This window comes from Chlamydotis macqueenii, chromosome 17 (genome assembly GCF_036417535.1).
Source record: "Chlamydotis macqueenii isolate bChlMac1 chromosome 17, bChlMac1.mat, whole genome shotgun sequence".
In the NCBI taxonomy this organism is placed as follows: Eukaryota; Metazoa; Chordata; class Aves; order Otidiformes; family Otididae; genus Chlamydotis; species Chlamydotis macqueenii.
The window spans coordinates 6845547-6872863 of NC_141572.1; the positions used below are offsets into that span (position 1 = coordinate 6845547).

At 40.8% G+C, this 27317-nt stretch overlaps 1 protein-coding gene, 2 long non-coding RNA genes and 1 other non-coding gene across 5 annotated transcripts; all 4 read left to right on the forward strand.

Moving 5' to 3' along the window:
• Positions 1-918: 918 nt before the first annotated feature.
• PUS1 (pseudouridine synthase 1) lies at positions 919-9489 on the forward strand. The gene is made up of 6 exons (XM_086761737.1): positions 919-1094; positions 1429-1656; positions 3150-3287; positions 4007-4109; positions 4379-5076; positions 7505-9489. Exons 1-6 carry the CDS (start codon positions 999-1001, stop codon positions 7553-7555), a joined length of 1314 nt encoding a protein of 437 aa, XP_086617863.1. The 5' UTR covers positions 919-998; the 3' UTR covers positions 7556-9489.
• Positions 9490-21241: 11752 nt separating this feature from the next.
• Positions 21242-24216, forward strand: LOC147598581 (uncharacterized). The gene is made up of 4 exons (XR_015260449.1): positions 21242-21297; positions 21890-22051; positions 23747-23950; positions 24049-24216. It is a non-coding gene; the product is annotated as an uncharacterized LOC147598581 (long non-coding RNA).
• Positions 24217-24593: 377 nt separating this feature from the next.
• On the forward strand, positions 24594-24732 carry LOC147598582 (small nucleolar RNA SNORA49). The gene has a single exon (XR_015260508.1). It is a non-coding gene; the product is annotated as a small nucleolar RNA SNORA49 (small nucleolar RNA).
• LOC147598583 (uncharacterized) lies at positions 24628-27209 on the forward strand. 2 transcript variants are annotated; one of them, XR_015260435.1, is made up of 4 exons: positions 24628-25408; positions 26231-26364; positions 26525-26603; positions 27089-27209. It is a non-coding gene; the product is annotated as an uncharacterized LOC147598583 (long non-coding RNA). The 2 variants fall into 2 exon arrangements; XR_015260436.1 differs by lacking the exon at positions 24628-25408 and adding an exon at positions 25449-26140.
• Positions 27210-27317: the final 108 nt, after the last annotated feature.

The window sequence follows — 27317 nt, forward strand, 5'->3', positions numbered from 1 at the left end:
GTCCTCTCTGGGTAGCTCTGTCCTGTGAAGCGCTGAAGCTCGCCGCGCAACAAAACAATTTCCAGGTGCGCTTGGCTTTCCAGGAGGTACATGCTGTTGCCTGATAAGGGTGCCTGTTGTGCTCAGCTTTCCCGCTAAGCGCATCACCGCAGATAAAACTTGTTGCAGAAGACGTGAGCGTGACAACTGCTTGAAAAAGCCGGCTGGAGAAAAACCCAACGGGAAAACAAAATCGTAGGTGCCTGGGCCTGATGCTGGCACAAGCAGAAGCTGCATGGAAAGGGAGGACAGGGACCATCGTTACACCCCTCTGGGAAGGGAAGCCTTGAGCTTTTAGTGACAGAGCTGTGTCGTGCGGGGTATTTCCTCTGACTTCTCGTCCTTGTCGCGCTGTGGCTGTGCTGGTGTCCGCAGCTGGGTTTGCAAGGGAAAAGTGGACTGGCTTGCCTGCACAGCTCATATTTACCGCAGGAATGTATTTGTTAGGTTGCCCTTCTCCCTGCTGTTGCTTGATTCAATAACTTTTGCAGGCTTTTTGCACCTGGGGGCCCGCATGCGGCGGGGGCACGGGGCAGGAGCTGCTGGCCGACACAGGAGGCGGGCAGGGCCCAGCGCCCGCTCTCCGGGCTGCAAACCCCCGCGGCGGGCCCCGGATCAGCTCGCCGCCCCTTTCCAGATCCCGCCGGGCGAGCTGCTCTCCAGCCAGCGGCTCCGGGAGGGACCGGGCCCCACACGCCCCACGGCGGGATCCCCCCCCCGCCCCGCTCCCCTCGGCCCCGCCCGCGCCGCTCCCGCCCCGCCGTGTCCCCGCGCGGCCGCCGTAGGGCGGCACGTGGCTCTCTCGCGCCGCGTCCGCGCGGTGGCGTCGCTTGGCAGGGCCCGCGTAAGTGGCGGCGGCGGGAGCCGGGAACCGGGGCTGCGGCGGCGGCGGCCTCCTCTCCTCCTCCTCCTCTCCTCCTCCTCCTTCTCCCGCCCGGCGGGGCCGGCGCTCGGGGACGATGCTGCGGCTGCGGTGGGGGCTGAGGGTTGTGAGCTGCGGTCTCTCCGCCCTGGGGAGCGCGGCGTGCGGCGGGCCCTGGCGCCGGCCGCGCACCGTACGTACCCGGCGGGCCCTGCCGCTGGGAGAGGGCGGGCGGGCCGCGGGGGAACCTTCTCGGCTCGTCCCCGCTCACCCTTGCCGGCCTTCGCAACAGGGCTGCGGGCTGCCGTGTGGGCCGGCTGTGCAGGCCCCGCTCCCCGTGTCCCTCAGCGGCCGGCGGCAGCCCTGCGGAGGTGGCAGGGCCTAGGAGGGAGCAGGGGGTGGGCGCCCTTCTTGCCGCCGGTGGTTAACCGGCGCTGGGTGCCTCGCTCCGCTGCTCCGCGGCGTGGAGCTGTCGCTTTTGGCCTCAGTTTCTTGATGAGCCCTGTCTGCTCTTCCATCTCTTGCAGGTTCTCACAATGGCTGAGGAATCGAGAGCAGCGGTTGCCAGCCAGACAAAGAGACTGAACAGCGGCAGCAGTGAGGTGGTTGAAAGGCTAGACGAAAATGGACATGAAAATAAGAGGTTGAAGAGAGATGCAGATGAGGAAGATGCAGAGGATCAGAATAAAAAGTCACCCAAAAGGAAGATTGTGTTGTTGATGGCATATTCAGGGAAAGGCTACCATGGGATGCAAGTATGTGGTTTGGCGAAACGACGCGGCCTGCTTTTCTTTGAAGTCTGTTAGGTTTATAACTGTAGTCACAGTGACTGAGTAGAGAACCAGTTGCAGCTTGAAAAGCTGGGGCAGGAACAGTGCATACCTAGATTCAAATGGCTTGGTAGTAACTTGAATAAAAAAAGTCAGTGGTACATCTCTGATATTTGGTGATTCTCGTGAGTCTGCCTTTACTGTAGAGCATCAGCAGAAGATCTTTCATAAACTGCTGCTCTTGAGGAGGAGATAAGGCTCTTGAGGAGACTGAAAGCATGGGCACTGCAGTTCTGTCAAAACCTGAAGTGCTGCCTAGTGATCCCCTTCTGACCACTCCAGCTTCTGGCTGAAGCTTTACATTTCAAAGCAGTTGGGCTAAGTTTCTTTTAGGTTAGACCTCAAGTTGTCTCATTATGTGCAGATTCTGGAGAACTGAGCTGCGTAGTTGGATGAAAGAAACCTGCATCTATGTTGCTATCTTATGTACTTTTAAAAATATCATCTGTACTGGATTTTAAATTCTCCTTTTCAGATGCACTCTAATGGAGTGGCTTGTAGCAGTTTAGAAACAGGAAAACTGTGGCAAGACTTCTGTATTTGCATGCAGAAGAAAAAGGATGTTGCTTTGTTACAGCACCAGCATTCGAGCAGTGCCTCAGCACCAGCTGTGCCTGGGCAGGGATGGTGGCACACAGTACTGGCAGCAAGAGGATGATTTTGCTCCATCTGCTGCTCCTCTCAGCGTACTGCAAGCTCCGTACACGCTCTTGAGGCGTACTTTAAAAGCTCCACGGGATAGTAATAAGATTGCACACAGGGAAGGAGTCTTTCATGCTTATGCCACAAAGCGGATTTGTTCAACAGCAGCAAACCTTATGCTTGTGGGCACATCTGTGTAAGTGCCTGTCAGCTTTACTGCTCTCATAATTGAATGGTGTGTGTCGAGGGTGCGTGCTTTGCAGCCTTACGCACAAGGGGAGTTGTGCATTCTGTTACAGTTAATCTGTGAGTTCAGCGCAGAAGTCACTGGAGAAAACCCTAGTCTGCGTTACGCAACAGCTCAGGTGAACTGAGCAGAAGAACCCAACATAATTTATAGAAGCAGAGTTTGTAGAGGCTAGGTTTGGAGCAGCTGCTGTTAACTTGCAGGCACCAGAATGATATTTCATTGGTGCTGTTTCGTGCAGTTGAAGGAAGCTTCAAAAAACTCCATTGCAGAAGTACTGCACAGTGAAATTAGAAATGAGGCTTTACTTGCAACAACAGTAAAAGGTACATCAGAATGGAGATGTTTTATTAACATCTGGTAAAGTATAGTTAGTTTTATTAGAGAATGACAGTGCTTTTAGTGCTGTGAAAGGAGGACTAAAGAGTTTCACAACAATGTTAGATTAACAGAATTTTTCAGTTGTCATCTTCAGTTGTCCAATTATTATTTGTTCTATTTCTTATTTTTACTATATATCATCTTTTAGAGAAATGTGGGATCTTCACAGTTCAAGACAATTGAAGATGACTTAGTATCTGCCCTTGTTCAGTCAGGCTGCATCCCAGAAAACCATGGGGAAGATATGAAGAAAATGTCTTTTCAGCGCTGTGCTCGAACAGATAAGGTATGTCGATTAGGGCCTGTGCTCTCAAACTCTGGTGTACCCCACCAGTGTTACTGGGATTGACTGGTAAAGCATTGTCTAGAGTGAGATCCAACAGCAAATACTATTCACAGTGAATGTTGCTTGAAACTTCTCCTTTCATCCACTACTAAACTTAAGGACAGGCAAATATTTAGAAAGCACAGGATATTGATTAGATGGTGTTTGTAAAGCTGGTGCTTCATACCTAAACTTTGTCTGTGTTCCTGTCACATTCACCTCTTCAGCCTCCCAAACTGCTGCTGTTGCCCCTCGTAGTTGCTGCCTGCCTGATGCGGTGCTTGAGAGTTTAGCTGCGTCTCAGTTGTTTTTAAGCCTGCCACAGTGGGGTTCAAAGTCTGAACTGGAGTTCATGGCTGATCTTATGTATAAGTAATTTCTTTTCAGTTGGTGCTTTGCTTAACAGCAGTCAGATACAGTGAGATGCCATGGAAGGGAGTGCAGTGTTCTGCTGTATGAGGCTGACAAGGTGCTGTATGGATATACAGCACCAGCAGGTCTTCCAGGAGTATTCTGACTTGGATTTCTGCCTGTGGCCTTCCCTTTGCCTCGCTTCAAGCTGGAATCACCAGTGAGAAAAAGAATTAAACTTGTTCTTCAGCTGTTTCAATTCTGCAAGTGCTATCTCAGAGCTTCCACGGTACATAATTATGTATTTGTGTGTTTTATGGTTTTTATAGGGTGTGTCTGCAGCTGGACAGATTGTGTCACTAAAGGTCAGGCTAATAGATGACATCTTAGAAAAGATCAATAACCATCTTCCTTCTCACATCAGAGTTCTGGGTAAGGATACTGGAGTGGGCTGAGAAAACGTTTTCAAAGAGGAGCTTTCTCCTGCAGAAGGTCTCTCCCTTACCATTAGAATTTTACTCATACGCGGTTTAGTTTTAACATAAATCCATATGTTTCTGTTAGTTTGAAACTAGGGTCCTATAAAATAAATCTATCTTTTCATTTTATTTTATTTTTAAAATATTCATGTTGTTAGGAGCGAGATAACAATCATTTTGTAATCTACTGATTGAAAAACCTAATGTCACTTTTAAAACAAGGTCTGAAGAGAGTCACGGGGGGATTCAACTCCAAGAACAAATGTGATGCCAGAACCTACTCTTACATGTTGCCAACGTTTGCCTTTGCTCATAAAGACCATGATGTGCAAGAAGAGGTTTATCGACTGGACAGAGAGACCCTCGAAAAAGTCAATAAACTGCTTGCGTGCTACAAAGGAACACACAACTTCCACAACTTCACATCTCAGAAGGGACCCAGGGACCCCAGTGCCAAGCGGTACATCATGGAGATGTACTGTGGAGAGCCGTTTGTCAGGGAAGGCATAGAATTTGCAGTGATCAAAGTGAAAGGTCAGAGCTTCATGATGCACCAAATAAGGAAGATGATTGGGCTGGTGATAGCTATTGTGAAAGGTTATGCTGCTGAGTCCATCATAGAGCGCAGCTGGGGAGAGGAGAAAGTAGATGTCCCCAAAGCCCCAGGACTTGGGCTGGTCTTGGAAAGAGTACACTTTGAAAAATACAACAGACGTTTTGGAAACGATGGGCTGCATGAGCCACTGGAGTGGACAGAGGAGGAGGAGAAGATTTCTGTTTTCAAAGAGCAGTATATCTATCCTACCATTATCAACACAGAAAGGGAGGAGAAATCCATGGCGAACTGGCTAAACACCCTCTCCATTCATGACTTCAACTCTTCTGCTGTTGGGATGCAAGCTAACAACAAAAATTCAAAGGTAATGATTGAAGCCATTATTTTATCAAACGGAAGCTGTCAGGTTGAAGTGGCTCTTTCCTTAGTAACATTCTTGTTTTCCACAAATATGCTGTGGAAGATGACAGTCATCTGGAGTATGAAATGTGCACTAGCGTTTCTGTCTTTGTGCCCTTGGTGATAGTGGAATGACTACACCGAGTGTTATTTTTGCAGGGTTTTGCATGGGGCGGTTGAGGGAGGGAGGAAGGAATGCTTTAAGGCACAGGCCAGTTTGCAGAATCATAAACTGGCAACAAAGATTGTGGACACATTACCAGCCTTAGCTATTGTGAAACTGTTTGAGAGACTAGTTTTCAGGTTGACAGTTTCCCTTTAAATACCTGCTGGCTTTTTGTATTCTCAGATTTTGGGCTGATTCTCATTTTGTGTAATGCTCTGTTCACTAGATAAGGTTTGGGATCAGTGGGAAATTTAGGACCAGCTTTTCTAAGTAAATCTGCCATGAGCTCAAAATGGGTGATCGGAACAACTCCTGCTGAGTAAAATGAGGTGTTGCAGAATCTGATTTCTGACAACAGCAACTGCTGTCAGCTGTAAGTTGCAATAAAACAAAGGTGTAGAATGCGTTTTTAACAAAAAGAAAATTTCAATTTATGTTAAAGATTTTTAATTTTTTTTTTTCTGGTTGAGATGTAGAATAGCCTCACAAGAAAAGAGTGGAAAGACCTTTGGGGCGTGCTAGACGTAGGTTGGAAACCACATGAGGAATCTTGAGGCAAACCCGCAAAGTATTTCTTTAAATGGACAAGCACTGGAGTGACTTAAAATACACCCATGCTTGGTTGGAGAAGTCCCTGATCAACTCGACCTAACTTGTAAGCAAGCCCTGCTTCAGTGTGGGTTGGACTTGATGACATAAAGATACCTTACAGTTCTGTTTGTGATTCAGATTTTCTTGGTCAGAGGGCTGGCATATCCTTGAAGGAGGAATGATGGGCAGGGCTAAAACTTCTGTGTAGTGCAACTCAGAAGAAAATAATGACCTTTTTCACTTAATGGAGTCCTTCAAATTACCTTTATTTTATGTAGATAATGATCCTGCTCTGAAGAACATTAGGTTTAATCCTGTCTCTACCATTTTTTATTTGAGTACGAGAAAGAGTTTCAACATACAAAATAAAATTTACAACCTTGTTGAATAGTACAAGCAAGATACCAGAAATTTCTCAGGGTTATTTTTGTACTTGTGGTAATTGTTTTTCTGAACTATAGTGCTGTATGAGGACATTTGTGACAGGAGGTTATGACAAATGCTGCGTTAGTTGGGTTAAATGGGACCCAAAGAGACCATGTGGTGCAGAGTCCTCACCTGGCTCAGGGCCCTCGCTGATAATGCTGGCAGGACGTAACTGCTGACGGGTTCAAATCGCTGATGTATTGCTAGCAGGAGGCAGGTCTGCTTGCTTTAGATAAACTCAACCAAATACCATTTTGGCATCATAGTTAGCACAAGCTGTCTGGAAAAGGCTAAATAAGGGATGATATGACAGACTCCTTTGAGATTCTGCAGGCTGTTTGCACTTCAATGAGCTGTGATTGCTGTTACGAAGGCAACTGTCTAAATCTCTCAGAATTTGTTTTGTAGTAGGATATTAAAGTGTCACTGTTATGTTCATGATATTTGAAGGTTTGTATGTTTTCAGCAAGTGGTGGTGAGGAAAAAAAGGAGTAGCTACAGGCATATTGTCATGTTAGCCTTTCTTTATAAAATCCTTTGATGCCAATCATAGCAGTCAAAACACTTGCTTCAAAAAATTACGTAAAAACCCCTCAAATTTATTGTATCATATTCACCTACTCCTGAAGGAGTGGCTCCCAGTTAAGAACTCAGACTTCAGTTTCCTTGTAACTTGCTAACATTTGTAGTATTTCCCTGATAGTACTTTGTGCAACTGACTTCATCTTTAAACAAGTATTTGTGAGCCCTTGTATCTCTCTAATACAGTTTGGACATAAATTCTCTGCAGCAGACAAACAAAATTCTCAAATCTGGCTTTAGACAATGTAACACTTAGCTTTTGAGGGACTTGCATGGAAAAAAAGCACTTGTTAACTTGTCTCACCTGCGTTTATTTTAAACATCAGCATTTTATGCTATTGTCCCACTTGTAAGTGTCCCACGTACTGCAGGTTGTAATCATGCAGTTGTAAATGAGAAGAAATTTCTTCTGCTGATGCGTGTAATCCAATGTACATCTCTTTTTGTTACAAGAAGCATCATTTACCATCGCAGAAGTTTGTTACAATAGATGGGTCTAAGACATGAAGTTGGGCTCTAGCCCCATTTTCTTTACTTTTAGAGAAGCTTGAAGTCGATGTCTTTGATTTAGGTCAGTCTCTAGATGTAAATGAAATACTGACAAGCCATTTCCCTTTTTGTTTTACAGAACAGCAGCGATCTTGAAGGCAGTGATGGTTGTGATGATGATTCCGACTGAGCCAGTAAGTGGCTGGACATGGGACCCTTACTGCTTGCAATTCCCTTTTGTCTACAAAAAAGTGGCCTTTCTAAATTCAAGAATCCAGTAAAGCAGGGGCTTGTGTGCTTGCAGAACAAGAACTGGATGCCCAGGAGAAACTGGGTGGGGAAGACAGTGCAGTAGAAAAAGTAAAAGAAGTTTTTTATACCACTGACTGGTTCACCTGACTGATATACTTGAAAATAGTGTAACAAGAAAGAAGCTTCCTAAAAGAGTCTTGTAATGCAGAATATCTTAATGGCTATTTGAATAATGTTTTTATTCTATGTTTACCTGGAAAATAGTATTTTACATGTGTATAATCTCTACGTAAAGATGGGGCAAATAATTTTAATTTACTCTTTTAATTGTTATTGTGATGTTACGACTCCATGAACTTCTGATTTTTCTTTTTTTTTATTATTATTTCCTTCACCTTTACTTAACCTGATCTCTAAACAGCATTAAGCTTTTATTGTCCTTGTCATCTGTGACTTTCCTGTGGAATAACCTGTACAGGTTAGGAACTCATCATGCTGACTGCTGCGAATTCTTTTGGTATTGAAACAAACTTTCTGTGTTTTCTAAAGCTTTGCAAATCTAAAAGAAATTATTCTTTACTCAGTGAGAGGTCTTAATTTTGGAACATGGACTGATCCATGTATTTCAAGACAAGACCTTTTCTTTGGGAGATGTCATGCTCCTAGTGTTGCCTGTGTTCTTGGGCAGGCTCAAGAACATAGCTCCACAGCTGCGTGTGTAACTGGGCCACTGCTACCTGAGGTGTCGTTTCACAGAGTTGTAGTTGTGATGTGAGGAGAAGATATAAATTGTTACAACCGCAATTCAAAGTGTGCGGTCATGAATGTTCTAGCTTTGCCTGTGGTGGATCACTAAATGTGTTGCTGCTGGTTTAGTATTTCTGGTTTTAGTGGGAACTGCTTAGCCATCTGCTAGATTTGGGGTTGCGTCAATTTAGGATGCGTGAAAGGAATGGTGCTGAATTTCTCTGGGCTTTAATCAAGTCTGCCTTCACTTTGTGTGTGTGAGTTCCTAATTCCCATCAAGCTGCTCAGAACAGAGTAATGTGTGCAATGCTGTAGGAAGCACATGTCTCAGGACTGTCTTCCTTTAGGAATCGATTTCAATTTTCTGTGTTTTCGGAATCTGTGTACTCTGAGTTCTTGCTCTCCTTTCCCCATCTGTGGTTTGACTTACGGTTCTTGTTTCCAACTCTCCGGGGAGGTAGGGAAAGGAAAAAAATAAGTAAAGGCAGCGGCCTTCTTCCCCTCCCTGCCTGTAGAACACCTTTGGAAGGGGTGGAACACGACTCTGGAAGCATTTGGCTATTCATACAAATGCTTGATGTGCTTCCCTAGCTGGGTCTGTGTGGAGACCTGCTTTGTAATGTGGTAGTTTCTGAAAATGAGTAGTCAACTCTTTGGTCCTTCCTTTAGTGGCCTCTAATTTTATGGCTCCTTCTGGAATTAAGTTGTTGGGGTTTTGGTTTAGTGGTTTTTTTTTTTTTTTTTTTTTTTTTGCCAGAGCACAGCTGTCCTTTAAAAAGGGATTTGCTTGTTTATTTTATCTGGGTTTTAATTATAGCTTTTAGTTTTATCGTGAAAGCCTTGCTCATTTTATGAGAGCAAGTGTGTAACAGTCTTCTGGAGAGGGACTTTACCTAGATTTTAACTTATATCCCTTGGTGGTTCATACTATTGACCTCCCCTGCGTTAGTCCTCTATCCAAAGCTCTATCTTTCTATCCCTTTCAATCTGAAAAAAATACATTTGCTTATAATAAAGGCTCCCACACTGACATATATCTCCGTTGAAATCAACCACAACTTCTACTTATGGCCTTTGGAGAAAACAAAATAATAGTAATAATTAAAAAAAAAAGGATATTTCTTACCTCGTTTTGCGTTCTCTTTTATTTAATGGGGACTATAAATTTGGTATTTCAGCTCTGTTTTCAGTGCAGAAGCCAAATAAAAATAATTTAAAAAATACAGAGGCGGTCTAAATTCTAAAACTGACTTTTATAAAGGGTGCAACGCTAAGCTGTGTTGCGGCTAAGAAAATAAAGACTGTGCACTGTCCTGGCAGCAGAAGGCTGCTGGGGTGGGCCTGCACCGGGCCCCTTCCCCACCTCAGCCTGCACGGCCCCTGTGTTCGGATTCTCCCCACTGGTGGGTCTCTGAGATGCGGCTTGGGGGGAAATGCTGTATTTTAAGGGAAATTTAGACTGCTGCTGCCTAAATTCCACTTAACGACGCCCGCCCCAGCTCAGCCCGCTTCGCGCATGCGCCGAGCTCGGCGGCTCAGCCCTTCCCTGCGGGTGGGACGCGGGGCGGGGCCGGCTGAGGGGGCGGGGCGAGCGGCAGCTGCCGCCGTGTCCGCGGCCGCCAGGGGGGCGCCGCAGTGGCTGTGGCCGGCAGGGCGCTGGCGGGCGGCGCGGGGGCGTGGGGCGGGCAGCGGTGCCAGAGCGGGGCGAGGGCCGGGGGCGGCCGAGGGGCCGTGCTGCGCCGCGCCGAGCCGAGCCGCGCCGAGCCGAGCCGCGCCGCGCCGAGGGAGGGCTGCTGAGCTGGGCGTTAGCGGCTGGTTTTCTCTTTCCTGGAAGATGGAGGGCGTAAAGTAAACCACGTTCTTCCTACCCCGGGTACCGCAGCCCATCCGTGACGGGGTGCGAGGTCGGTCCGGGGCCGGGCGGCGGCGGGCGCTGCGTTGCGGCCTGTTGGAAGGGTCCTGGCGGGAAGGCTGGAGGTGAGGCTCCCGCTGGGTTCCTGGTGCACCTTGCAGCCGGGGAGGTCTGGCAACGCGTTGCTCTGCTGTGTTCCCTCCACGTTATCTTTGCGCTAAGGCTTCTTCCCAGCATGGCCAGTAGCACTGCAGACGCGACCACATTTTCAAGGCAGCGTTTAAACCCCGCTTGGGTTTGTGTTAATGGCATACGTGGCTGTAAGGTACTTACAGGTTAAATCACTCTGCCCCTCAAACGGCAGCGCTTTATGAAACGAGAGGCCTGGGGATTGCACGCGTGACGCCAGGCATCGCCCTGTTGTTGCAGCCTTCCTTGTCCCCGCGTGTGGCTGTGGGCACCGGCCTCTCTCTGTCTGCACGCCGACGGCGGTGTCAGTCGTCGTGCGTCCATGTGCTGCAGGGAGCCCGAAGCGCCCATTGACTGTCCCGTGTGATCTTCAGAGTACAGCCATACCCACTCAAGACTCCGTATGTGCTGCAGGAACCTCCGTGTCTGGCTGCTAGGAATAAAGTAACCGGATAAATCTACTGGAGCGGTAAAGAATTGAAGTGGATAAATGATTAAAGGGTCAATGACCGTTGAGATGAACTCTCTCTATGAAAGTTGAGCAGGAAGCAATTCTGTGTCCATAAAAACCATTTCATAGCAAAATAAAGAGAATGTAAAAGTGAAATCAAAGGTCAGTGTGGACAGAGCTTTGGAAGTGGTAGACTGATGCACCGTTTTATTGATAATGAGATACTTTATTAGGTTAACTTTATTTTAGTTCCAAAATGATACTTCATGTAAAGATTCAAAATTAGTTTTGAATAACCTTTTTTTTTAAAAAGTCGCACCTTTAAAATAACGTTGGTACATCTAGTACATATGTTAATGATTTATGATGAAGTATTTACGATCAAATGTAAGTTTTAAGCTTTGTAATTAAAGATAATTGCTTTAATGAGATTTGCTGTAATTGTAACAGCATATCCAATACCATTTATTATCTGATTTAAAAACCCTCTGGAGAAAATCTGAGAAATCTGAGCACTGCACATCTCATTTTCCATGCACTAGGCTTAAATTTGTACCCTCTGTGCCTGATTTGTTTTTTCTTTAATTGATGTTGTTGCATTGTATTTTTCCTTTTTGGTCATTTGATACCCTGATAGCGATTGGTTACCTAGTTATCACCTCTCTGTAGGATATTTTTTAAAAAAATCTTTGTGTCGACAGGTTAAAGAGCAGATAAGGACATTCTACACCAGTAGGTTTTGGGTACGCAGTTGTGTTGCGGTATGGGAGAAAGTTGATTTGAACGACTATATAACAGTCTGTACGGCCACTTTGTTTTTTTTTTTTTAATATTCCACTATTTTAATTACTGAAATTGCAATTTTTAAAAGTTCCTCTGCAGGTGGAATGCCTCCTGTTCCTCAAGTGGCTCAACAGATTAGCCAGGAGCAAAGCCACCAGCAAACTGGACCAAACTTGTCAAGTTTGCATAGTTCCTTACGTGCTCCGCACAGCAAGAGCCCAGCTTTTCTTCAGCAGGCTGTGGTAAGCAGCATGTGATTTTGGTCCCAACTCCAGTTCCTGTACAGCAACAGGTATGAGGTTTGCATATTATATTGTATGTGGTTTTGAACGGCTGTTTTATGTGTGTTGTAATTGCTGTTGTTGTCCATTCTCCACCTTTAAATAGTCTGTCTGAATACTGGGAAGAGAGTATCCACAGAAACAGAGTTATAACATCTGACTTGTTAAAGCGTAGACAAGATTAATTTTTTGCACTTTACCACTACTTTCTCTTGCAATTTTACTTCTATGAAGAACGTATCTATTCATTTATGTCATTTGTCATGGCTGCCCAACTCTCAGTTTAAATATTCTTGTGCTAGGTTTTCATTTTCCTTGAATCAGATTCATTTAATGCTTCAAAGTAGATTTCAAACGTGTGTAGAAGGCTGGGGGTAAGTTACAAGGTGCAGCAAGTGGGAACAGCGTGCTCACCTCTCCCTGTGTCCTGGCAATGTTGTCCTTGGTGTTTTGTATTGAGACTTTGTGGGTGATAGAATTTGTTACTCCAGCCTGGGGAGAAAGAAGCAAATCATTTCAGTAGTTTTTGCAAAACACTTTGCCCAGCACTAATAATTTGCTTCAGATAGCCATTGTATAGCACAGCTGGGTATAAATCTTTCTTTACAATAAAACTTCGTGTTCATTTAAATAGCTGCATCTCTCTTTTGGTTTTAATTAGTGATGCAGACATGCCATATGATTTTTCTTAAAGAAAGAGAAGGACTGAGAAGAGATCAGGCAGATTCCCTAGGGAAGCAGAATTTGTTCTTGTAATGAAATCCTAGAAGGAGTTTTAATTAAACAGAATCAATGATTTTAACTTTTTATGCAGCTTATTTAGAATAAGGGGGGAGAAATCACAATGAAAATTTGTGCTGCTTGTGCTTGCTTGCCAGCAGTTGCAGGATGCTTTTATGTGTTAATTAAAATGCCATAGACTAATCATATTTTTAAATGAACTTTTTAGAGAATTCTGTCCATCTGCCATGTAGCAGAGCATTTCAGTTCTGTGAAAATTGTCACTGAAACAGCCTTGCTCTTCTAGTGAGATTCAGGTGTACTGTATTTTAGGAGGAAACAATAGAGTTCTTAAGACTTGAGTACCACTGCATCCCAAACCTCTTTACTGATTTTACATAATACTGCTGCATCACAAAGTCCTTCAGAGACTTTACATAACGTTGCACAAGACGTGTTATGAATTATCTTTTAATAAAGTGCAACTTCAAACAGCGTAGAATGTTTCCAAGCACTGAAAAATCATTTCTATTGATTATTCATGTAACATTTTTCACAGAGTCTCTATCTTGGTTTTGTGTTGTGCAGTAGGAAACATAAGTTTAATTATGTTTACTTCAAGGAAAATGAAATTCTGCAGCGAATAACAGCACTGAGGAAAGAAGGTTTATGGTCTCTGAAGCGTCTGCCCAAACTCCAAGAGGCTCTAAGGCACAAATCACACCATGATTATCTTCTGGAAGAAATGCAGTGGATGGCAACTGATTTTGTTAAAAAAAGAAGATGGAAGATGATAACTGCCAAGAGAGCAATGTGAATTTGATATTTCCAACCAGAAAAGGGAGGAAGAATAGGCAGCATTTTCATGAGGAGGATGTGTGAGTTTGATTTGCCGCTCCAGTGTGTTTGTAAAGTTTGAGCAGTGCTCCTAAAGGGATTGTATTTTTTTTCTTTCTTTAGAAATATGTATATTAGATAGAACACAGTAAAAACTTAAAATAATTGTATTATTTTATTCAGCTAATTTTGAGTGTGGCTCTCCATCATGAGGGTATGATACTTCATAAGGAAACATGCCAGAAAAGAGAAGAAAAGCGACTGAGGGCTGTTGCTGCTTTTACTGCTAAAGAAATTGAACATTTCTGGTCCACCATTAAACAGGTAAATGTAAAAAAAAAAAAGAAAGAAAAAAAAAATCTAAAGACATCCTGAATAAAAACCTGTTGGACCATAACAGCAGGAATCTTACAACTGAGCTTTGCTCAGCCCACGTGGTGTATATTATCTCTTGGTAAAGACAGCTTCATGTTATGGGTGCCTGAATAATTTCAGGCCTTGTATGGCATGAGGGAGAGAGCTTCACTAATCCTAGTCGGAGCAGTTGGCTCACTGCAGGTGTTTAAGTTTGGATCTGAGTTACTCTTGGGTAGCTCTCGCTGATGATGTGGATGGCTTCTACTCATGGCTAGTTTTGTACACACTGTTCCGAGTGCTCTGCATTGTAGCCACGTCTGATGCCTGTCTTGCTGTTGACGAAATGTTAAGTCATTGAGAGCTGTATTTGAAGCTATGTGCACTCATGTTTGTCATTTCCTTCTGCTCTTTCCCCCCCGCCCCCATTCTCGCTTCATTTCAGGTGCTAGATACAAAACTGCAAGTAGAGTTAGAAGAGAGGAGGAAGAAAGTACTAAACTCACAGAACATCTCAAACAAAGGTAATAGGAATTTAGGGCTTCTTTTTGTATTACTTTTTTTCTTTTCTTTTGCATCCTGGTAGTAGAAGTATAAGCTTACCAAAACAAATGTTTAGGAGCTAATATTTTGGTCTTAGTTTTGAGTCATAAATATCTCCTGTCTCTAGCTCCCTAACTTCCTATAGCTTACTAAAGCTTTGATGAACACAATGTAAAGGCTTTTTTTTTGCTGAGCTCTTTTTTGTATCAGAGTTTAGATATTTGTCCCTTGGGGGCTACGCATGAGACTGAATTCACTAAAACTATCGTGTGTGCACCTGTGTCCCACTGCAGTTTGCCGTTGTGTATGTAGTCAAGTTTGACAAACTGGATTTTACATTATTTTTACAGTGTAGAATTCTTGTGTTCTTTTGACCCTAGCTTAGCTGTAAATAACATCAAATCTGTTAATGAATTATTCATCTCAGATATGGCAGCAGCATGCTTTTTATTATTTTGTGCAGAGAGAAGAGATGCTCCGGATAAGAGAGAGAGCCTTCAGAAGGAAGTGGTGCTTCCAGGTCTTCTCACATCTGCTGTAAAGCAATACATGGCAAATTTAGCAGATGCTGCCGCTGCTGCAGAAGCGTTGTTACCCAAAGACAGGGCTCAAACCACAACAGTGGTAAAGAGTGATACTTTGTCGTTATTGCGCGGCACTCTTAGAGATTATCGGAAGACTGGACTGGAGTGGCTGGCAAAGCTGTATAAGATGAATCTCAATGGCATTCTGGCTGATGAAGCTGGACTTGGAAAAACAGTGCAAGTTGTTGCTTTTTTTGCACACCTGGCATGTAATGAAGGTATGAAATACTGTAGATCTTCTATTTTATAAATCTGTATTTTTAACAGTTCATTAGTGAATGTGCTTTCAGTAAGAGGAAAAAATGCTTTTAATATGTGTAAGTTAAAGAAATGTATCTGGAATAAATTTTATAAAAAAGGAGAAATAATTCCTTTCATTGTTTGTGTGTGTATATATTGTTGGTATATACAGAATTGCCTTTTCTTGTAAGTTTTGAAGTGTTATGCGGTCATTTCCAGTCATGCTGTAACTTTTATCTCTATAGGTGACTGGGGTCCTATTCTTGTTATTTCACAACACTTTAATGTGCTGAAGTGGGAGATTGAACTGAACTGCTGGTGTCCTGCTTTGAAAATTCTTCTGTATCTTGGGAATCCACAAGAACTTTTTTAAAAAAGACAGGTATTGTGGAACACTGTTTCATCTACACATGTGCTGGCTAACACAAGCATTACACAGAAAATCAGCCTGAATCACCGTTATACTGTTGTGGTTAAAAAATTCAGCATGGTGATAATCACAACCGGATTCTTTTCTCTTTTGTTGTGTGGCGTACTGGAAGAATTAAGATGCTTCCTCATTTCATGAATGCTGGTTCATAAGCAGAGTTTGATATTTACCAATAAAATCTGCTTTGATGACCAGCAGTGTCTGGGTCGCCTTTTTAATTAGTGTGTAGGTACTTACTAGCATGATGTCCCTTTGCACAGACATTTTTGACTAGTGCCTAATCTCTGTATGGGAAATTGGCATCTTTGCTCTGGTGACTAGTACCTCATCTTAGTATTTGCAGAATTTTTTTTAAGAAAATGTGTTTAATTTAGCCATTTTTTTGGATGAGAAATTGACGTGTAATTCAGAAGAAGCAACAAGAAGTTTGGTGTGTGTTTTGTAGCTTAAAAGCCATGTATGTGTTTTTAGGCTTCAAAACTTCACTGAACTTATTTGCAAAATATACTTCTTCCTCTTTTTTTTTTTTCTCAAATATTTTTATTTTCAACTTCCACAGTTACAAGGAACTTCTTGGGTTCCTCCATGAATGCTTTTACAACATAAAACTTTTATCCCTCCTTTTGGGATGATGTATCTTTTCCAGTTACTTTTCAATTTCTTGCCTTCATATAATCTTATACTCAGTAGCAATTTTTCACTTCTCTCTTGAGTTTGTAGGATTGGGCCATATAAATAATGTAATAAATCTTTCCTACCTTGTGACCTAAGCAGAGCAGAAGAAAATTAATGACATTGACATAGTTTTGAGCATTTGTATTCCTTTAGATCTGTGACTTTTCCTTTAATTCATATTTTAATTTGATGTCTTGTGTTTCTATTTTTTTTTTTGTTTGCCTTTGAAAGCAAACATTAGGATGTTAATTCACACATTTGATGGCTTCTGCAGTCAAGTTCACAATAATTTCGATACTTCTGGGTAGAATTTACCTAAAGGTTGACACATAAGTCTTGGAGATTAGAATTTATCCATTAAGTATAGGTACTATTGATAACCTGTGACAACAAGTATAGGTATTCTAAAACATGTCCAAACTCTTCAACGGACAATTTAAAAGCACTTAAGGAAATATGGCTTTTCGTTACCAGTTGGTTTTGGATGGTTAGGAGACTTGGCTTACTGTGTTTTGTGGGAGAAGTTTTTTCTGCTTTAAAAAAACAGTTTCTCTTAAAGATATTTTATGTAATGTTTTCAACATCACAACCAGAGAGTTAAATTGAGCATTCTCTTCACTTTTGGGATTTTGAAAGCTTTGAAGAACTGCACTGGGTAAAGTGCAAGATAATCTCTTTTGATCCCAGAAGAGGAAACACTTAATCTTTGCTCTGAAATCCATCAAAAAAGCCTTTAGGATTTCTGTGTTCTTATGTTGCAGGAATAGACTGACCCCAGCAACTTTAATGTTTGTATTGCCTCCTGCAAGCAATTCTTTAAAGACTGTGAAGCATTCATGGAAGTACAATGGAGGTTCCTAGTTTTAGATGAGAGGCAGAATGGTAATAACTGGACAGAGAAGCACTGGGATGCAATATTCAATCTCCAAAGGTCTGGAGCATTCATTAAAAATTTTATTTTTGCTGTTGTCTATTACTTATTTACTTACTGAAATAACTTCATGCTTATAATGGCAGGTTTTAAAAATATCTTTGCTGTGATGTAATTTAAGTTATGAAATAAATCTTAGCATAGTCATTATATTCATTGTTCACAGTCATCATCGTCTACTCTTCATGGACACGCGTCTGCCTACTGCCTCGAAAGATCTGTGGGCCATTGCCTGTTTCCTGATTCCAGGGATTTCCCAACCCCATCTGGATTTTATGAAGATAGCGTCTGTGGAGGGGAATGAAGATCACGACCAGAGAGTGGCAATGAGACTGCAGAGAGTAAGTCTTCCTTGAGGACAGTCTCTTAATACTAGTGTCTCAGTTACAGTTAGGAAGTTCTTGTTTTGTATTCTTTTAGGTAGCGCAGTCGTTTATTTTGCGGAGGTCCAAAATTCACGTTGAGCAGCAGTTACCAAAGAAATACGAGCGTATCCTGACGTGTCCTCTTTCTAATCGGCAGAAGTCAATGTATAAAGACATCTTTTCTCAACAAAGGTACATCCATTAAGTAGTTCTTAATTGTTCATTCACTGTTACAAGTTAGAAACTGTTCCAGTTACACTAAGAGAGCTTGTTTGCTGGTATGTAATTTCTAAGTGAGCCGTGGCCAAACACAAAGACTGGAGCACATGGCATAATGCTAGTGCAGACTAATCACGTTCTGTATGTATTGAGCAATTTCTTCTTTTGTGTTTGTTTTTTTTAATATCTAATTGTTTTACAAGGTGAAAAGAAGCATAAATAAACAATATTTGCAGATTATGGGACAAAACACAGTATTCTATATTTGTAACATAGACAATTGAGCGTGTGTCACTGTTTTTGTCTGAATTTAGTTCTTAAATCATTTAGGAACTGAATATGCTAGGTTATATTTTACTTTGCTTTTCTGATGTGTCTACTTTGTATTTTCCAGTGAATTTGATAATTGAAAGTGGTATTTATTCAGGCATTAAAAAAACAGCCTTAATATTGACAATATGTGTTTCATATATTTTCTAATGTCATTTTAACTTGAAATAGAGTGGTTATTTGAGAAATTCAGGTTCATGATAATGTGGATTTAAAAATCAGAATATATTTTATAAATTATTAAAAGTTTGTGTGAATGTGAGAGAAGCTGGAGGAATAGAAGATTGCATTTTTAAACTCACACTTTTCTAAGTTTGATAACTTGGTGTTATCTGATTTATTTTGACAATAAACAATTTGAGTGTGCAGAAAGACCTAAGCTCCTAGAAAGCACAGTTTTTAGAATACAATTTAAATTATATTTTCATTTTAAATAACAGAACTCAAGAATGTCTTAGAAGTGGGCACTTTGTCAGTGTCCTCCATATTCCGACGCAGCTGCTGAGGGTGTGTAACCATCCTGATCTGATAAGTCCCCGGCTTCCAAGTTCTTCCTTTGTATTAGACGCGCTGCAGTTTACAACTGCTTCCCTGGTGCTGAATGCGTTAGGATGGGATCTTTGGAAGGTGAGTAGTGAGGTAATTCTCTTGGGCTTGATTTGATTTGACTGGGAGAGCAGATGGCTTAGGACATAAAATTTTTTACACATAATTCAGGTTCCAATTAAATTTCTAAATCTGAATTGCTAATTCCTTTATTTTTAGAAGCAACTACTAAGACTATAAATAATAACCATTGACTTTATGGTAGTACTGAATTTAGTAGGTATGCTGGGAACTTGCTGTCTTTATCAAAGAAGGTCAGACTGTTTTTGCAGCATTTTCTCCTTTTGCTTAAAGTTCCCAATTAACCTAAACCGATGGGCCTTGGAATCAAGGGAAGGGTGCCATTCTTGTCCTCTCCTGAGGAGCTGTAAGGGTATAGTGAAGCTGTGTACAGCTCCGGAGATGAGAAGCAGTATCAGATTCCACAGTTTAGTTTTAACTATAGTCTGTTAAAGTTAGGTTGCAAGGGATTTAATCCATTCTTTTTTTTCTAGTGATTTTGGCAATACTAGAGGCTTAAGAAAGACTGGGCAAAGCTAAAACAGCAGCTTTTTGTGCCCTGAGAAATTCAAGTAGTTACTTCTTTAAGCCTGTTGAAAAGATCATTTTGGGGTGGGGGGACGGGGTGCGTGTCAAAGGCTTGTGGAGGAAATTGGGTCAACATGCGAATAGAGACTAGAATGCCATTTCTACAGTGGCAAATGTTTTAATTACAAGCACTAAATTAACTGCAGAGCTTGTAATGTGAGGGTGCTGGCCTGTTTTTGACTCGTGGTAACTTGAGCATAGTGCTTTATTTTCATGGTGTAGATTGCTGAAACCTTTTAAAGTAACAGCAGCTGCTCTGTGCAAAATCACATGACATGTGGCTCTTGCACGTTTTGGTTTAATTCTGGCATCAGCTGTGAGCTTTTTACTCATTCTCAGATAATGTGGTATTATTACTACTTTTTTTTTTTACTGCAACTGCATGGTAGTAGAATATTTCTTTAGTTTGTTGAGTTTTTTTCTTTTTAAAATTTTTTATAACTTAAGCGTGCAGACTGGTCTCTCTTTGATGTGATTGGGATGGAAAACCAAATGACTTGCTACGAAGCACAAAGACTGCCAAAACGGAAGGTAACTAGGAAGTTTATTGAAGAGATCTACTGTTCTCCTTCATCACCCAGGCTTGAGCCGGTGAAGCTCAAACCAAATAGGTATGCAGTGTTTCAATCATTTTTTTTCTTTTTTTTTTTTTTTTTTTTTATGTAACAGGGGAAAATGAGGGCAGGGAGGGTTCATTCAAAATTTGTCTTGCTATCTTTTGTTTCCAAAGTGCTCACTGCTAAAGACTATATGGCAGTCTTCTGAGGGAAAGCAGACTGCTTTTTACCACTTAATATTCCTTTCATTGACAAAGGCTCAGTTGTGATCTTTCCTGCCAAACTCTATTGAGTTGAAGTCTGTTGTGTTTTTGATCAAACAGTGAAAGTGACTTCTGCAGTAGAGTTTCCTAAGCAAAATAAGGAAGTCTTTTCCTTCTAATTAATTTTAAGTCTAAGATGGGGGGCTTGAGGGGACAGGAGGAAAAAAGGTGTTCTGTTTACTTTTGACCTTTTATTTTTGCTATTGACTCTTCTCTCTGACAAGCAGTTGGCAGGGTTCATTTCTGAGTCTTGGAGTGAATGTAATTCTGCTGTAGAATATGTCAGAACAATGTAGCCTTAAACATTTTACAATCAATTAACCTGATAAGAACAGAGAATGGTTACTGAAGCCCAAAACAGCTTGTGTAACAGGTGGCTGTAACAGGTGACAAGAAGGATGTCCTGCACTAGTTCTGTTAGGCAGTTCTGCCAGAAGGGAGCTTTGTCAGTTAATGAAACTTAAGAATTGGAAGTGATAGCTAAAACATCTATGTAAAGAAGAAAAGAACTAATTATTTTGCCATTTAGACATCTTTAGTTTCCCTGAAGTACTATATGTGAAAGTTATTGTGACATCAGCTAAAAATAACTATTTTCTTTAATTTGATTTTTTTTTAATTAGGTTGAATGGATTAACAACTTCCTCATGTATGTATTTTGTATGTGTAGAAGGACAATTCTTAATTTTTAGGTTATTTACACCAGTGCAGTACGGACAGAAACCCAAAGGTAGGACTAGAGATTTCTCACGGTCTCAGTTGCAGCAGACAGTGGACACAGCAACACTTACGGCAGATCATCATGAGAAGATGCAAGGACGACAACCCTTTGCCATGTTTTCTGAAAATCAGCGTAGGAAAGGTGTGTTGTATATATAATAAATTGCCTTCTGGTTTGCTGTCTTCTTAAAAAATATTGCTTGAATTTGGGGAAGAATTGAGGTACTGAATGTGTTTGTGCATTCTGTATTTGAGTATCAAGTCACATTAGCAGTTTCCTAACAGGAATTCACTCACGAAATTTAAAAAAAAAAAAAAAAAAAAAAGCGTGTCATTATCTGTCTGTGTTTTATAAACAGAATGATACTGTAATGTGAACACTGTAAATTCAGCTGGCAGTTGTGCTGATCTCCAGGTATGCCATCTTAATGAAACTCTCTCCTCAGACCTGACCTGACCTGCAGTGTGAGACAGCTTTTCACACGTCAGTCCTAACTGCCTGAGCAGATTTAGGCATTATCACTGTCCCATTCTCTGTGTCTCTGCTGAGCCACTACTAAAGATCATTATTAACTGGGTCTTTTTTGTGTGATATAGCCCTTTGGAACAGACCATTTTCAGATGATTGGGGATGTAGTGCAGTATTTCAAGCACACTCTTCTTCAGGCCTTTTCTAAATTCTCTACATACTGATTTTAGCTGGGCACAGTATCATACAGTTTGACTGGTATTTCACTGGTATCTAGGAAATAATCCTTTTTTTTAAATAGGTCTACCAGTGGTACTGAGGGGAAGAACATTTCATGTGTAGTTTAAGAACACAGTATTAGAGGGAGACCTAATCTGTTCGCAGTTAAGTGCAACCTAAGAGTTATGTCTGGAGTAAAATTGCCCTTCGTTGGAAATATGGCACATTGCATGCATGGGATAAGCATTCAAATCCTGCGGTGTACAGTCAGGAAATTCTTGTTGTTAAACCTTCTACATTTTTTGTTTGCTCTTAACAGCCAGCAAGAGAGTACTTGGCCCAATGGCTTCCACAGTTGAAGCACAAGTGAGAATTACTCAGCCAGAGAAGCCTGTAACATTACAGTTTAGAGGGAAAACATTTACTTTGTCTTACAGTCAATTCTGTCGGCTTCTTGGTGGACAGTCTCTGAAACATCAAGGTAAGGTGCTACATGATTCTATTTCCATCTTTCTCTTTCTCTTTTTTCTTTTTTTCTTTTCTTTTCTTTTTTTTTTTTAACAGAGTGAATCTTTTGCCTGTCTTTTAAATTTGTTTCTTCCTCGAGGAGCATGGAACTTTAATGAAGCTCATAAATGATCTTGAGCTCAAATTTTTTTTTTGCTTTTCCATTTTTTAACTATTCAGAAATTGAAATTCTAGAAGCTACAATATCCTCATATTGTAATATCATGTGTCTATGAAGTATAATTATTTTTCTTCATTAAAATATTTTTCTTGTCTTGCTGCTTTCCTGGAAGACTGAATTTATTAATGTGACAGTGGATGATTTGAGCACTAAATCTAAATCTGTATCTACACTTTCCTGTCCAGCTCAGGTACTATGCTAACTCTTTATATGATAGAGTATATACTTGATCATTCACAATGTATAGTATACAGGATTTGTGTGTGCATATCTGTTCATTGAAATAGTCAAAGCTTTAATTTTTAAATCTTGTAGAATATTGTAACCAGCTAGACTCATCCATCTGTACTAGTGGACTCTCCAGTGGTAGTTTGAAAGTCCCATTATATTCTTGCCAAAGGCGTAAATTAGGAGAGCAGATTTATTTTTCACTAAAATACCAAGCCTAACATCTGTCCTTGTATCACAAATACTACTCTGATTGTCAGCTTTTCTCCTGCTCATAATCAGTCATAGAACTATCACATTAAGTAAGCTATCCTTATTTTCAACTTTCTTTTGCATACATTTATTTTTTGCTTAAGCTTTATCTGGTCAAAATATATTCAGAAAAAAAAAATAATATTTAAAGGGTGTCATAGAAGAAAAAAGACAACTAAAGGAACACCTAGCCAAAATATATTTTGGGAATGAGTGGCGTTGTTCCAGAACCCCCCTGTATGGCAGAGACTTGTTGGAAATTTGCCCTTGCATCAGTGAAAGAAAAATCTCTCAGCATTCTTCTGCCGGGATTAACAAATAGCGCTGGGCTGGCTTTGCAAATTGCCTTCCACACTCAAGTACTTCAGAGGTTCTAAAGAATCCCTTGCAAGAACTCCTTCTGACACTGAAGCAGCAACAGGCCGCCCTGAAGGATGTTGTTACTGGGTAACTGAGACAAATCCACTTGCAGTCTCTGCACAAGTTTGATGAGTGTATACTGCCATCCAAACCAGGGTGTTTATGTAAAGAACTGTAAAATGCTAAAAGTGATAAATGAGTTGCCTTGTTTTATCCTAATTGCAGGCTAAATTCCTTTGTGTAGAATCTATTTGCATCCCTGATGTATAATTTTAGATTATTCTAAGATTTTAAAATTCTTAATAGTTCCATGGCAGGTGTTATTAGTTATACAGCAATTCTAATTTATTTTGACATATCTTATATTTTTTGTGTGAATACTTACAAAAAAGTAGGAGTTTTAAGTCAGCTTATCTGGGTAACTTTATGGGTAATGGTAATTTCCTCTTGTCTTGTTCTGATCTTGAGTGTTTTTACATTTACTTGATGTTAGTGTAAAACTCAATCTACTGATGTACTTTCAACTGCCTTTAGCCAGGTCCTTTATGCTTCCATGCAGACATCTGCTTTTATTACTGGTTTTGAGTGGTTAGTAGCCCAAGTTGTTAAAAATTAGTATATTAAGGGTTTTTTTTTGTTGTTTTATAGAAATTTGTGCCTATTGCCAGCTGTAGCTGTTGCTCCTCCATATTTGTATGTAGCAAATCCTCCTTATACATATACCCATGAAATGAAGGTCTTGAAGTTTAATCTAAAGGAACAGATACTTCCCTACATCCATTCAGTGCGGCAGATAGCAAGGCCTCATTTTCCTGCAGTTTCCAGATCCCTGACTGATGCGGAGTGACTCAGGTATTAAACACCCACCACTTGTTACAGCTGCGTGTATGTGCTTTCTTTAATTGTTGAATGCTACCTGCAGAACCTTCAGGTTCTTATTTCATAAACAGGCAAGATGGAAGCTCTGGCTGTCTTGCTTCAGAAGCTGAGAGCGAGAGGACATCGTGTGTTGATTTTGACACAGATGATTCCGATGCTTGATATACTGGAGCTTTTCTTGAACTTCCATTTTCTCACGTACGTAAGAGTTACTGAGAGTGGTGCTCACAGCTGGCATTATCTGGTGAGAGGACCTCTTACTCAAGCTAATAGTGAATAGATGTTCATAGTAGGAGGGAAAATGCTAAAGGGAAGTCTAATACATTTGCAAAATTCATTTGCATAATTTCACTAGTTATTTAGCAAATTGTGTGTGTAGCTGTAGCACAAAGTATGTAATTATATGTGAAATATGTCAGTCATATTACTATTTGATGAGGCATCCAGGGTGTTTCCACGAGGCATGCCACTAGTTCTCCTACATTTATGAGTAATTTGTGCTTGAAATACAGACCTTTTGTCACAAATGTGTTTTGATTAATTGCTTTTGCTTTCGTTATCTGTTGCTATCTACATTGTTAGTACTTCATGTGTAGTTACTGTTTTTATGTTGGCACTTCCTCAGCCTTACTCCAGGGGCTTTTGTTTTTCGTAGAGTGCCCTGGCATTGCCTGAGGATAAATTGAAAGTATGCTCATTTCCCTCCCCAGTAAGATTTTCTATATCCGCTGGGGCCTACAATTTGAGCAAACATTAACAATATAGTTATTATTTTCTTATTTTCTATTTCAAATGACACTGCTATGCTTTCTGTCAGACGCAGTATAAAACATGAAGGAGTATTTTGCTTTAAAGGAACACAAGGCAGCACAATAGAAAGGATTCAATTTAGTAAATAGACAAGAAAAAATGATGAAGCACACAGAATGTAATAATGCAGTCAGGTGTGCTTAGTCATAGGATATAATAGGACTGCCATAATAGATCTCCAGATTTTTATCTAGTTGACTGCACCATAAATTAATGTTTAGTTGTACGCAAAATAATTTTGAATTGTGTAAATCTGTAATGTGGGCAGTCAGACAAATTAAAATGTTTGTATGCTTAATGTAGGTAGGGGAGGTAATAAGAAAGCAATTTTTCTGATCTTCTCATTCTGTAAAAAAATATTATTTAGAGATTTACGCTTTATTAATGTGAATTTGTAATTAAGTTGCTTGTCTCCTCATTTTAGGAATCCATAAAAAACTTCAACCAAGACAAGCGAGTCTTCTGTGCTATTCTTTCTTCCCACACTCCTTCCGCAGGTGTCAGCCATGTAGATGCAAGTACTGTTGTCTTCTATGCCACTGATTTCGATCCGCTGATGGATACGAAGGCTAAAGAATGGTGTGATAAAATTGCAAGAGGCAGAGATATTCACATATACAGGTGACTTTTACGCTAAGAAACAAGACATAGTGTAGGTGTTTTAAAATCAAAAATAGAGGGAAGATATTGTTAGGTGAAGATATTGTTAGGATTTTTTATTGAGGTCATCCTTTTAGCTTAAGTCATTTGGTCATTTAATATCCCTTTAAAGATTGGATCAGTCATACATCTTCCCTTCAGACTAAAGGGAAAATGAAAACCCTGTCCTTTCCCTTACTGTCTGTTCTATTCCTGTCTTTCCCTCCATCTTGTAAGCCATCTGGGTTTCTGTGTTGGAACAGACAAAACAAGAATTAGTATCTGTGGGGGTTTACTGCTCTTGATGAACAGTAAATGTCTGTCTTGATGGTCTATCATTGGATTTCAAATCCATTAATGATGAGATGCTGATGTTCATGTAGTTCCAAGATGTATTTGAAAGCTTCTCTTCCAAGCGACTGTTTCTGTTCCTGGAAGGACTTCCACCACTGACCAGGAATGTGTGGGTGTGCAGCGCAGACACTTAGCAAATCCCCTGCTAGTGTAAGGATTTTTTTTTAATCCAGTTGTATAGGAAATAATACTGTTTATTGTTCATTTTGAAAATAAGAACTTAAAGGAACCCGATGTTTTGAAAATACTAAATCAGATGTAAAAAGAAAACTTTCCTCTAAGAAACTAAAAAACTAATACAAAGCTCCCTGTGAAAATACCTGATGGACTCTAAATGAGTGTTGGTGCTTACTGCCATAGGTGAGGAACATTAGCCATGAAACAGTTGAGTTTCAGAACGCGTCAAGGTTTTCTAGGGAAAAGTATTTAATGAGTTTCTTTATTTTACAGGCTTGTAAGTGGTAATTCTGTCGAAGAGAGGCTGTTGAAAAACGGTTTTAAACATGTGATTCAAGAAGTGGCTGCTCAGCCCAGGCTTTCAACTCTTTTTCTCATGTCTGACAAAACAGCTGTCATATTTCTAGGTAAAGAACTGGCTGGAGTTCCCTGCTAATCTCCAGCTTTGTCAGATCTTAATTGCAGATTCCTGTTCCAGAATTTTTAAATTCTTTGTCTTAAAATGTCATCAATATTAAAATGATTGCACAAAATTTAGTTAGCTTACGCTACTTCATTTACTTTCAGTGCAGAGAACTATGACAAGCCACTACCTACATGTGAGGTAGTTTCCAGCTGTGCAGAGCCTATGATGACGCAGGAAAAGGTCTGTTCAGTTTTTCCAGGTGAATTACACTCTGCGCATTGTTTTCACTAGCTTTTCAATTATTTTCATTTTCAAATCTTTTCAATTACTTTTTAATGTAAAAACAATTGCAAAGGCTGGGAATAAAGAAAAATAACAAAGGATTTTGGAAGACTGAGAATTGTTCAGTATGGGTTTTGGCTGCCTAATCCCCTTTCAGTGCATCAGCTGTCCATGCCAGATCTGTTCCTTTACACGTCTGTGGTTGTCTAATTTTTTGGCATTTTAGCAATGTCAGAAGCAAGCAACCCTGATATATAATAATTATTTGTCAAGTCAGAGTTTTCTGTCCCAATTATTGGTATAGACCATTAGGAATTTGTTCTAGGATAAGCCTTTACGTCACTTCATGGTAACAGTCACGTTACCATGTCTACTCAGAATGAAGATAATTAAAAAGCCTATTGCTGTGATCCCCCCCGATCCGTCTATTTCTGTTGTGGTAGGCACTGACTGAAGGACAAATACCTCCACAACTGCAGGAGCAACAGCCTAGGCAGGAGCAAGAAGAGGAACAAACAGTGGAGCAAATCCAAACCCAGTTGCAAACACAGGGGGAAACACAGGTGAGAAGCACCAACATGATTGCCACGTGGTATGTGAATTCATTTCACTCCTGCACTTGTAGGCAGAGAAATACGTTTCTCCTGGCTACGCGAATCTGTAAGCCCAGAT

Excerpts from the sequence above, each read along its gene's own strand:
- PUS1 (XM_086761737.1), top strand. The coding sequence starts at position 999 with ATGCTGCGGCTGCGGTGGGGGCTGAGGGTTGTGAGCTGCGGTCTCTCC. Across the intron at positions 1,657-3,149 it reads AAGGCTACCATGGGATGCAA|AGAAATGTGGGATCTTCACA; the intron begins GTATGTGGTTTG and ends ATCATCTTTTAG. Across the intron at positions 5,077-7,504 it reads CTAACAACAAAAATTCAAAG|AACAGCAGCGATCTTGAAGG; the intron begins GTAATGATTGAA and ends TTTGTTTTACAG.